Here is a 12,539-nt window from a genome sequence, read left to right on the forward strand (position 1 = left end):
AAAACTTTTTACAGCGAAAAAAACCCCTAAACTTCCAAGCAAGCACCGAGTGCGCAACGACGTAATGGGAAACTCACAGAGAAACTCGCGGATTCTTCAACTGACCGCTGCGGCTCACCTGCACCAGGGTAAACCTCCGCCTACCCCCAGTCCTGCTTTACAGGTGAAAATAGAGCAACAGGACCGCTGAGTCTTTGACTTTATTTATTTTCTGCTGTGTTTTACTTGCATCTATTTGAAAGAGTGAGTGTAAACACAAAAAATATTTTATTTTATGTGCTGGAATGGGCAGAAAATAGGTTTAAATGTTAAACTAATTTATTCAACTCAGAGAATGTTGCATATAATTAAATTTTTGCTTGATGCATAAAGTTAAAAGATTAAAACTGATAAAACAAGTTAAAAAAAAGAGACTTTTCCATTTGATTACATTTTGTATGATGGATTATGCAGAAAAAGTAGAATTGGGCTGAAAGCTTTATCACCTCTTCAGGTTGTAAATCGTGTTTTTAAAAAGTAACTAAGTAACTAAGTAATTAATTACTTTTGAAAATAAGTAATCAGTAAAGTAACGGGATTACTTTTTTGGGGGAGTAATCAGTAATTAGTTACTGATTACTTTTTTCAAGTAACTTGACCAACACTGATGGTCACACCTCTCTGTTTTCATCAAAAACTGTGTGCTCAAGGGGGGGAAGCTATAAACAACTGAAACGTAAAGCTTGCAGAAACACAGAGATGAGATGAACAGACTTCAAAGTCCAATACAGCACTATATGTACACGGAGAAGGGGAAGTGGAGAAAGCCGGGGATAACGAGACACAGGTAAACTAAATTGAAGGATGAGCCAATGAAAGGGTAGCTAAAATCAAGGCACAAGGAAAATGCAGGAAACCACATAAACAAGTAAACCAAGAGTCAAATAGAATATTTACATAAATAAAACGAAAGTCCAAAAACTTAAAAACATTTGGTCAAATCACCCAGGACCGTGATACACTGTATGCTTTTGACTCCATTAGGTTGCGTAAAAAGAGAAATCGTCAGCTGGATAATTACTGGATTTCTACCTGAATGGTGTTTGAGCCAGAAAACAAGAATCAAACTCAGGCTGGTTGTTGCCACATTCTTTATTTTTTTTTGGCAGAAAGTACAACAATAAAGATAATTGTAGGGCCTCTACAATATATAGTGCCTCAAAGCAACTTTTGGTGTGAATTGGCACTATATAAATAAAATTGAATAAAGAAGATGGAGTAAAGTACTGTTGCTCTGTGTGTCTGCTGAACACTGTCCTCAAAAACAATGTTCAGCATTTGGTCGGCAACTGGTCATTCAGTCGTAGTCAGCATGGAAACCACTCTTGCCCTCTCGTGATTCTGTTCACAGCCAATCTTACTTCTTACACCACTCATTAGATTTGTCACCTGAAGTTACCTAATGAGTCCAGGACATGCCGATGGAGGCTTCACCTTCGTATTTGGATCCAACAGATCTGCGTCTGCGAGCTGCTGCATTACAATTCTGGATGTTCAAACAAAATACAACTGAATTCACTTCATGTTTTCAGTGTTATGCTGTGAGTGTAGTTAAATGAGGATAAAAATGTACAGAACAATATAATCTAGTAATAAACAGGTGTTTAGTTAGAACGTAACACATGCACCTGCTTTACTTAAAGCACCAAAATGATTATATATGACCATATATGTTAATGGTGTGCTTTGGAACAATGAATAGATGGTTAGGTTTGTGCATAACAAATCAAGCCCTCCTGTAACAGGTGGGATGAATAGGTAAAGCTTGCTATGAGTGTTTGACAGCGAGGCCTACCGGTATGCAGCTGGTCTCCTCTTTGGGACACAGGTGGAGTTTGCAGTGCAGGTAGACTTCACCAGAACCCCCAGTGAACCGGAAGATGTTGAACGAAAATAAGGTGGAGGTTCCCAGTCCGTTTTCCTCCACTGCCACTGTCAGGTCAGCAGGGTTCGCACAGCTTTTCATAACCACGAAAATACACGTTATTGAGGAGCTGATAAAGGTGATCAAAGTGAACTTATGAGTGACTCTGAGTATCTCTCACCGTTAATGATCAGATCATGTCTTGGACTGCTGGTAGGTGATGCCTGGTTGGTTGCCCAGCAGGAGTCGCTCACCACAGTGACCATGCTTCCATCCAGCCCATTAGTCTCCAGCTCTACCCAGATCCTCTGGTTCAGTCTCACTTGACTGTTCAGCTGCACAACTTGTGTCCGCCCAGCGTCGGTGTAGGCCTTGATAATCAGAGTGTAATTCCAAGCTCCACATGAGATCTTCTGTGCAACGGAGCTGCAGAATGCACACATTTGCACTGTTAACAATGCCCACATTTTAACAAATATTCAAACAATACCTAGCAGCCACTACAAACCAGTCTCTGATTCTGAAGGTTGCAGTGTGGATGCTTGGCTGACTGTGAACACAGGAGAAGTCGATCTGGACTTGGTTGTTGCGAGCAGAGAGGGGCAGTAACGCGTTACTTGTAACGCGTTACTGTAATCTGATTACTTTTTTCAAGTAACGAGTAAAGTAAGGGATTACTATTGCAAAATCGGTAATTAGATTACCGTTACTTTCCCGTAGGAACGCTGCGTTACTGCGTTACTAAAACCGTGATTTTTTTGCGAGAATGTCTCATGACAGTGACGTAAGCAAGTGCGCCGTTGGTGACAACAGCTGTGTGCAGATCGACAATGGATAATATATCGATTGTGGGAGAGAGTATGAGCGTGCAGCGTTTAAAGTGTGGAAGTACTGACCTTACTTTGAGTTTGATTCCATAAAAAGTGACAAAAACATTAGCGTCCGTTGTGCGTGGGAAGAAAACTTTTTACAGCGAAAAAAGCAAGCACCGAGTGCGAAACGACGTAATGGGAAACTCACAGAGAAACTCGCGGATTCTTCAACTGACTGCAGCACACCTGCACCAGGGTAAACCTCCGCCTACCCCCAGTCCTGCTTTACAGGTGAAAATAGAGCAAAAGGACCGCTGAGTCTTTGACTTTATTTATTTTCTGCTGTGTTTTACTTGCATCTATTTGAAAGACTGAGTGTAAACACAAAAAATATTTTATTTTATGTGCTGGAATGTGCAGAAAATAGGTTTAAATGTTAAACTAATTTATTCAAGTCAGAGAATGTTGCATATAATTAAATTTTTGCTTGATGCATAAAGTTAAAAGATTAAAACTGATAAAACAAGTTAAAAAAAAGAGACTTTTCCATTTGATTACATTTTGTATGATGGATTATGTAGAAAAAGTAGAATTGGGCTGAAAGATCTATCGCTTTATCACCAATTCAGGTTGTAAATCATGTTTTTAAAAAGTAACTAAGTAACTAAGTAATTAATTACTTTTGAAAATAAGTAATCAGTAAAGTAATGGGATTACTTTTTTGGGGGAGTAATCAGTAATTAGTTACTGATTACTTTTTTCAAGTAACTTGACCAACACTGGTTGCGAGTGATGACGTCAAAAGAGTAATTCTGGCTCCTGATGGTGTTCTTATAGATGATGTAGCTGTTGTTGGTCTGCAGGGTCACATAATCAGATACTAAGCAAGTTCTTCATTGTTTCATCTTTAACATCTGATACTGTTTAAGATGTTGACTGACTGGTATAAACTTCAGATGACCAAAAATTTTAGAATTCACAGAGATCAAAGCTTAAACAGCAGGAGATGAAACCCACCGTGACCACCGTCCCACATCTGTTGCTGCTGTTGAAGCTGAAGGTCACCATGTGGGTGAGCTCGTCCACCTGACCCCTGCAGGTCGGGTCGTTGAGCTGTAAAGCAGAGTAATTGATGTGTTTGTCCTCCAGGAGACAACCGACCAGAGTGACTGAAGCAGAGTCCTGCATGCAGACCGTTGCATCACCTGAACGTCACAATATCAGTCAGAAAAATCACAGTTAGAAGTTTTCCTCCATTATTCAGCCCTGTTGTCATGGTGATGTCACAGCTGTCGTACCCAAAGAGTTGTTTGCTTGGTACTTGGAGGCAAAAATGGCCCGACAGAAGCAGCGGGTGTCACCACCGACTGTCTTCTCACCACAGAACTCGTGATCGCTGCAGGTCCTGTCCTGACAGAAGGCCTCAGAGGCTACAGAGGAACACACTGATGTATTATCCTGAAAACATGGGAGCTCTAAAAATCCACAGTTCAGGTCTTTAACAAAGGAGAGCTTATTAATGTCTTATTAAGGTCTTACAGCAGCCGGTCTTTGATGTCCAGCCATCCTGAGCGTGGTTGTGTAGACTGCAGGCTCTGGCGTAGGCCTTCAGGAACTGACAGTTGAGTCCGTCCACTGCAGGATATTTACACAAAGTGTAGGTGCAGGCGGTTATGTAGGGCTCTGGGTCAATGTCAGTGTTACAGGAGGAGAAGGGCGCCTCCTTCAGGAGATTACAGCTGTACCACAGACAGAAGATGAAGTTGAAGATAATAAAATGATAATCTGTAATCAGTTGTGTTTATCTTCTATCTGTGCTGCAGTTACATGTGATGTACCACAGAGATCAAGGTACAACACAGATGTTTCCTGCCTTGTGGATCAGTCTGCTCACCGTTCAGTCACACTGGTGCAGTCGATCGTGGTGTCAGCAGGCTCACTGTACTGCATCTCACAGCTAGGGGGCGACAAACAACAAAGTTCAGGCTCATTCATACAAACAGAATATCTGCAACATCAGCAGCAGCAGCAGTCAGAGGGACTCTGAGCTTGTGATGAGGTCTTACCTGGTGGAGCTGTACTCAGAGAGCCTCAGGTCACTCAGAGACCTGCTGGAGTTTCAACACAGACCCTCCACAGATGAACCAGCAGGTCCTGCACAGGATCAGGACAGAATGAGTCAGATCAGCATCAATATTCAAACTGGACAAACACAGAAGAATAAATAACAGCACAGTTTACAGTTTACGTTACATGAATTAAACTTTATCTTCTGTACCTTCTAAGAGGATCTGTGCGGTGTAGCCGTCAAAGAAGACAGAAATGTTGAGGTTGGAGAGCGACAGCTTGGCAGTGACTCCAGTTTGGTCCTGAGAGAGCTGCACACCATGAACCAGCTGAGGCAAACTTTCAAGGGTCAACATGGAGTTGTCCAGCTGCATCACAGCAGAGATAAAGTGGAGGAAACACTGAGTGAAACATGTCAAACACACAAACAGGCTGATTTCACAGCAACAGCTCTGAAAGAACTGCTTCTAACAGCCCTGAGAAGAACGATGAGAGGAAACACAGCAGTTTCTTTGCATAACCTAAACTTGCACCACTGACCAACAATCGACCGAATTGTTATGACCATTAGTTAATTGCCATGAGCACCATTGAGAATCGGGGAATGGCTGCAACAATGTACATGGCAATATGGTTAAAGATGTACCCTTAGCTTGCCTGACGCAGCTTACCCAAACTCTCCCGCCTTGTTCCAGGTGAATATGAACACCTGGCCCATCTAGACGCAGTATCACGCTGTCCAATAAGCTCACATCTTCACGACGGCGGTCTCTGAAATTTGCCACGAGGTACAGGTTTGGGATTGACGGAATAGAAACCAGAGAGTAAGCACACCGATCCTTGATGAAGTTGAGTTGGCTGTGGACGTTGATGACAGTTGGGCCAGTCACAGTACAGGTGGTGTCCACTACACAGCTGATGGAAGCAAAGAAGAAAACAATCAACCACTAACCTCATAAGCCGCTGATGAGGAAGAGACCAAATACACAAAATAAAAAAAATTAATTAAATTACATTAAAAAAAAATCCCTTAACGCATCAGATCTTTCTTTTAAATATAAATGGGGTTATATTCACGTGTTGTTTCCTTGACAACGCTCCAGTGGACCACAGCCAATGGTTTCAAGGACTGCAGTTTCAGAGCAGGTGAGTTTGGAGCAGGTTTCTGGATCAGCGCTCACCACAGTGTCAGGTTCATATGCAATACCTGAGAAGTGATGGACGGTTTACTTTAGTTTAAAAACCAACAAGAGCAAGCAGAAAGGCACAGCACTCCCTGTAACATCCCAGAGTCAAAGTAATGAGCCTGAGATTCACCAACCTAAGTGTCTGCATCCACTGATATCTTGTATTGTATTCTTGTACACTGTAGTCACCTTGATACCACTGATGTAAACTTCCAAGTCCTAAGCAGAACCGCACAAAACTCATGTTACACAGCAAAATCTCCAGTGTTAAATTAACACTGGAGAGTGTCTATATGGGTGCACACCTCTGAGTGTTAAATACAACACTGTTGAGTGTTAAATTAACACTTTGACAGTGTTATATGTTTAAAAGTAACCTAGTCAGTTTTGAAGATTAACAATGGCTAACACTGAGCAGTGCTGATTTTCTAACACTGGAAAATAACTCAAAATGTTAGAAATATTTTGCATTATTCTCCTGAATTAGAAGAAGGTGATAACTATTGCATTTGTTAAACTGATTTGCATTGCATTAGACTGCTGATTTATTGTGAATGAATGATATTGTTTTATGATGCATTATACTGCTGAGTTATAAGAAATACTGTTCGCAGAAAGTCATCGCCTTATTTGTCTGATTAGAAGAGAACAGAATATACTGGAGTTTTCTGCCCCATCTCAGCAGGAGGCCGTAGCTTAGGCGCTGTGTGAGAGAAAGAATGTGAATCTCTCAGGCCTGAGAGATTGAACTTTAAAGCGCTATAAAATATTCTTACTGAAAACAGTCGCAAAGTATTTTTCTCCATGATTATAATGGGCTTGGGAGAAAGATGGGACATTGATCACATGAGAAGTCCTGAGCCTAAAAGGATTGCAGCGAGTCAATCCAGTCCAAAAAAAACACAAGGAACTGTTTTCCTTTAAAATGATGACGTCATCTTGCTGGTGATGGAGCCTTGAATAGGCTGCGCGTGAGACTCCATTATCAGCAATATCTGGTATGAATGTGTGTGGATGTATGCATGTGACTGGACTGTGATGGACTGACGACTAAAAGTTTTAACTGACTTGATACTGAGACAAAAACGGTACCGACTTTAGGATTAGTAAATGTCCACAAACAATTCACCCAGCCTGTAAAAGAAGGGTGGATGTTTTGTCTTGCTTCGTTTTGTTTTTGCAGGAACAGAAGGATGACAGAGACTAAAGGGGGAGGCTGTAGCTTCACATGAGTGTGAAATGCAGACTTAACCCTTTGGTTGCTAATTTTGAGTTACTGATGTTTGCATTAAGAAAATTGTGTTTTAGTAGCTGTGTTTTAATTAATGTATCACATTATATTGTTGGGAATGTTAAATGCTAAAGTGAAGAAAAGGTTTGATTTCACTCATGACTGAACGTGTTATTATTAACCATAGCAGGCCACTGTAAAGAGTCAATTAACTTTTATAGAGGAAAAAAAAAAAGCCAAAAAACCCTCTATTGAGGTCTGTGAATAACAGGGGAATGATAGACTTGTCACACTCAAAATGGAGATATGTAATAATAAACACTGGTCCCCGTCTTTTAGGTCCCTTCATTGAAATAGTCAATAATTCAGAAAAGTACAGATATAACCGACAGGGGCATGTGCTGAGGGGTGGTGCTGCACAAGAACAAGAGCAAAATAAAGAAAAATATTGTGTTTAGCTTTGAGAAATTCAAATTAAAACGTACCATTACACTCAGAGGATCAATATGAAATTCGATATATGCTAATTTTGTGTGTGAGTACATGACTGGTGACTGATCTGTCCTGAGCTTTTGTTTTTACAGCACCCACTTGACCACACCAACAGTTTCTCGCCACCAAAAGGGGGTACTTGCAAAGAATAGGGAGGAATATCATCAAAACTGGGAAAGGTAAGCCCCGAAGGGGGTGATAACACCATAACTTTCACTTATGGTCAAATTCTCAAAATTTGACCCCAAACTTGAAAAATTCTTCAAACATTTAGAGACAGAGTGGATAAACATAATGTCGCAAACCACATAAGGATGGAGCATTGGAATTGATAAGATGGTGAAATAACACGCAGGAAAAATATTGACCATGTTGATTATGTTTATTCCAGTGTACAGAGATTGGCTAATCTGACCAGGAAATGTTATAAAATGGATTGTCGGAACAGTCAGCATTAAAGTCACCATTGACAGTCCAGACCAAGGTTATTATCGTTAACAAAAACTAACGAAATAACGAAAACTAGAAGTGAAAAAACATTTTCGTTAACAGAAATAAAAATAAAAACAAAAAAGGAAAACTAACTAAAACTGTAATGAGTGTTCACAAAACTAACTAAAATTAACTGAATTTATAGCAAAATGTGTTTCGTTTTCATTGATGTGTGTGTGTCATACGATAGTCAAGGGTGAAGATGAAGTTTAGTTTCCAGATTTTTTCTTGCTGTCTCATTATGCCAGAAGGTGGCAGTACGTTAGTCGTGTCATCTGTGTTGCTGCCAGTGTTGCCAACTTAGCAACTTTGTCGCTATATTTAGCGAGTTTTCAGACCCCTTAGCTAAAAAAAAGACGTGAAAGCGTGTATCACTTTTACTCTCAACAAGCAGCGGATGCTGTAACGCAGTCAGTTCTTGTTTTACTGTTTTACTCTTATGCTGTTTTGTGGATCACAAGGTTTAAAACTAGTTATAAACACACACACAAAGTAACTCCACCAGAGTGCCTATTTCGGGTCACTTTTGCCGGTCCAAGCCCAGGTAAAGGAGCAGGGTTGGAATTGTGTCAAAAAAACAAAAAAACAATAATTGCTAAAAGAAATTTAATTTATAGTTCTAAATAGACTCTAAATGCATTTAGGACGTTTTTTACTCACTTTATGTCTCTTCCACGATGTTATTTCTCTCTCCAACAACTTAGGTTACAATGAGATTAGCATGACCAATTATGCAAATTAGGCGATGACGTCATTTAGCGACTTCTAGCGACTTTTAGGACAACCAATAGCGATTTTCCTTATTGAGGAGTTGGCGACACTGGTTGCTGCTCCGTCCACGCGCAGACTCAGGTCAGGAAAAGTCGGGAGAAAGCGCCAGAGTCCAATTTGGGATTACTTTGAATATGACTGTGTTTTGGATAAAGGGACATTTCTAAAGGGAAAAAACTCCCACAAATCTTAAAGTGCACTTGAAAAGCTCACACCAGAAGGCTAACCTAGCTTACCTTGAGAAGGTAAGGGAGCACACTCAACCCTCTTCCCCAGAAAACAGAAGCTAACCCCAGGCAAGACAGCGTGATGCATCCCGAGACAACAGGACGGGGACATCTACATAACTGTGTGAGTCAATTGCCTTCAAAAAGTTTATCAATTCACTTGAACCAAAATTACGACCATCCTGGTGCTGCAAGAGTTAATAGTCTCAATACCCAAGGATAAGCAGAAGAGCATGACTGATATGATGGAACGGGGATTTCATTACACTTAGTTATTGCAAACACAACTAAAGCTATAACTGAAACTAATCAAAACTAAACTGAAACTAAGGATTTTCAGGAGAAAAAATAGAAACTAAACTAAACTAGCAAACAATTGGTAAAAACTAATTACAACTGACAGGAAATTGAAAATCTGAAGTCGAAACTAAATAAAAATAAAACTAATGAAAATTGCAAAACTATTAAAACCCTGGTCCAGACTAAGATGGCGTTGGACATCTTCAGGGCGGAAAAGTGTTGGTGTGAACAAGGTGTGGTTTGGCTTGTTGCATATATGTTTCAAGATGATACAGCTCTGGATGAACCAGTTACCAGGGCATGGAAGGAGGACGGACTCATTAAATGAGGAGAAGAAATTTTCTGGGATTGGTAACCCTCTGGGTGAGTGGTTGACTAAAAGCATGCATAAAATAAAAGCTATTTTTCATTATTGATTGGTAATAGATTGATAATTGGCCACATTTACAGCTGTATTGACTTGTTGTGGACGTAGTCTACTTCATGTTTAAGCACTCTAATTAACAGATTGAAAATAGTGACATTAAAGGAAGAGTATGCAGTGCCACCCTGTCAGACGCCAGTGACGGTGGGGCTCAGTGATTAATCAGGTGAGCTGCATTCATGGCTGAATCAAAACATAGATTCCCCTGCTGTGGTCAGTGAGGGGAAAACAGGGGGAAGTGAAATTAAAAGAGGCATGGATAAACGTTTATGTGTGAAGGTTATAAACGGGATAAAAGGGGGTGTTTTACTGTTATTTTAGCATCCGCATTATTATTACATAAGAATCATATAACAAGCATTGCATTAAACATTTTTTTAAGCTATTGACATTACATTAACATTTGTTTTACAGTGATTGTTATAACCCCAGGTTAATCTTCTATTTACAGGTGTTAGAATAATCATATAATCTTTCATTGCAGGTGTAACCATGATCATTTTTATACATATTGCAGTTTGTTGCTCATTATAGAGTTGTGCTGAAGTTAATAAGGGTTAAAAGCTACAGTCAGCGCGATGTTTGGCTGATCTATGGACTGGAGTGACTTCGAGCATAGAAGGCCGCACGCGCTTACATAACACTGATATCATGCTTTTCTTTGTGCTCTTTTATTCAGTTATATCTTTTGCTAAGTTTTAAGTAGTGGCAGTTGATTAAACAACATTCATTTAATATTACATACCTGATTCCGAGCATTACACACAGATCAACTTAACAATCTGCAAAACCTTGTGGCTGCATTGTTGTGTCTCCATAAGGGACAGTTGGCTCCAGGAGATAAGTGGGAGTCAGTGCCTGTCCTCGAGGAGGAGAGAATCTTCCTTTGCTGTCTCAGAAATAGTCAACAGGTTCATATTGAAGTGAAGTTCATATTATTACAGGTTTTGTTTCTTGGCAATTCTGCGGACGCAGGCTCTGGGCAGAGCCAGGAGTTGAACAGATCTAACATGACAATTAAAATGATTTCATTCTCTAACACAGGATGACAGGACTGGAGCAACGACACTGGATAGGAGAAAGTCTCATACTTTCTGAGATACGAGGTCACTAACCTTTTCTTTTAATTTTCTAGCTCCGTTGATTTGACACATGGGAATGTGTCAAAAAAGGGGGGAAGTTGAGTTTTAACATCAAACAAGGATTATATGAACATTTTTATGACTTCATTTGTGTTTTAATGACGTAGGTATGGTAAAGCTTAAGCTAATAGAGGTTTCCGGACTTTTTTATAGAATCAGTGAGAAGCATAAATCATTATTTCCATGTTTAAGCGTTAATCATTGAAATGAACTGAATAGCGTTTAGATGATAAAATGCCTGTGTTCATGAGAAGCTGAGTACCACACTGGAGAGGAAACCGTGGGACAGTAGGCGGAAGCAAACACATGAAAACGGGGGGCAAATGTTAGAAATAAAAATGGCTAATTTGTTTTTGATGTCTTTTGTTAAAATGAGTGGTTTTAATAATTTTCAGACACGCCTTGCAAATGTGCTTATAATGAGTTGGCACTTGGTCTTTTGAAGGTCATAAGCTTCGTTCGGCGTGATGGTCCGGACTGATATATTGCAGGTATTGACTTTGAGTGCAGAGGGCTAAATGCAAACACGCTTACACACACATAGGATATGATTAGAATAAGTCCCTGGGACATTCTGAATATTCTAAACCAATTCTGAATCGCCAGAAGATCAGTAGATAACAACATTAGATTATTAGGGCTAGGCAGAGAGGTGTTTTGGTTTTCTGTCTCTTACAGAGAAAGGAACAGACACCAGACGAGGTCACAGATATACGAGGATCCTTCGCAGCAGAGACAGACACAGTGACTGCCGAGACACCAACTGGGTTCAAGTGTCATGGCGCTTGGGCTCCGATTAGTCACCTCAAAAGGATGGATCCCATAAACACAGCAATAACCATGAAGGGGTTGGCGGAAATCCAGGAACACCAGACCAGCGAGGTTCGAGAGGCTCTTGGTCAAAAGGGGGACACGTTCCTGTTCCTTTTTCTGGAGGATACACAGGACCGGAGGATACACAGATTGTTGTTTGAAATCGGGGCAGAATAATCCCCTGATCTGTGCAACGACTGAAGGGTTGTCTAACCCCTGAGGTTGAAGAAAGACGAGCAGATGATCACCCAACTGGACGACACTGGTAGCTGCAGCAATAAAATAGAGGCTAAAAGCTCCTCGGACAGGGGTTCTAGTCTGAATACGTCTGGAGGGTATAAGGTAGCACCAAAATAAAGCTGTGGCAGAACTGGGGAGTGTCATCTGTACCTGCTACTGTTGTAATAATAGTTTTTCTTGCATCTGAACTGCGCAAACACAGAGGTCATCTCACATATGGTTCACCCAACAGGGGGACAAAGGACCTGAGCGGTAAGAAGAAATGAACCCGGCCACACTGGAATGCAGGGTGTAGGTGAGCTCTTTATTCTAAAGAGCTCAACAGGGGGAGTGTGGGATTATAATATTATTGTATGCCATGTTAGACCCCTAATTAAAGATTGTGAATTATTATGTAGTTTTGGTTTGCATTATTCTCCTGAATTAGAAGAAGGTGAT

At 40.5% G+C, this 12,539-nt stretch overlaps 1 protein-coding gene, 1 long non-coding RNA gene and 1 pseudogene across 3 annotated transcripts in view; 1 reads left to right on the top strand and 2 right to left on the bottom strand.

Annotated features, from left to right (window-relative positions):
- Positions 1–1,177: 1,177 nt before the first annotated feature.
- Positions 1,178–2,399, bottom strand: LOC147334447 (uncharacterized). Its single transcript, XR_015126107.1, has 3 exons — positions 2,085–2,399; positions 1,835–1,997; positions 1,178–1,525 (listed from the first exon to the last, which is right to left on the bottom strand). It is a non-coding gene; the product is annotated as an uncharacterized LOC147334447 (long non-coding RNA).
- A 1,056-nt stretch (positions 2,400–3,455) lies between these two features.
- LOC147334448 (alpha-tectorin-like) lies at positions 3,456–6,002 on the bottom strand (annotated as a pseudogene). The gene is made up of 9 exons (XR_015128360.1): positions 5,860–6,002; positions 5,454–5,697; positions 4,994–5,150; positions 4,782–4,869; positions 4,610–4,672; positions 4,255–4,454; positions 4,014–4,145; positions 3,733–3,920; positions 3,456–3,572 (listed from the first exon to the last, which is right to left on the bottom strand). The product of XR_015128360.1 is annotated as an alpha-tectorin-like (transcript).
- Positions 6,003–9,669: 3,667 nt separating this feature from the next.
- LOC147334449 (PRELI domain-containing protein 1, mitochondrial-like) overlaps positions 9,670–12,539 on the top strand; it is a 37,062-nt gene continuing 34,192 nt past the window's right edge. The window contains exon 1 of the mRNA XM_086285928.1: positions 9,670–9,720. Coding sequence (XP_086142054.1) covers positions 9,670–9,720 — 51 coding nt within the window. The remainder of the gene's footprint in view (positions 9,721–12,539) is intronic.

This window comes from Aulonocara sp. 'chitande type north' Nkhata Bay, linkage group LG3 (assembly GCF_057382095.1).
Source record: "Aulonocara sp. 'chitande type north' Nkhata Bay isolate Kocher_YH1m ecotype deep benthic linkage group LG3, A_spYH_male_GT1.1, whole genome shotgun sequence".
In the NCBI taxonomy this organism is placed as follows: Eukaryota; Metazoa; Chordata; class Actinopteri; order Cichliformes; family Cichlidae; genus Aulonocara; species Aulonocara sp. 'chitande type north' Nkhata Bay.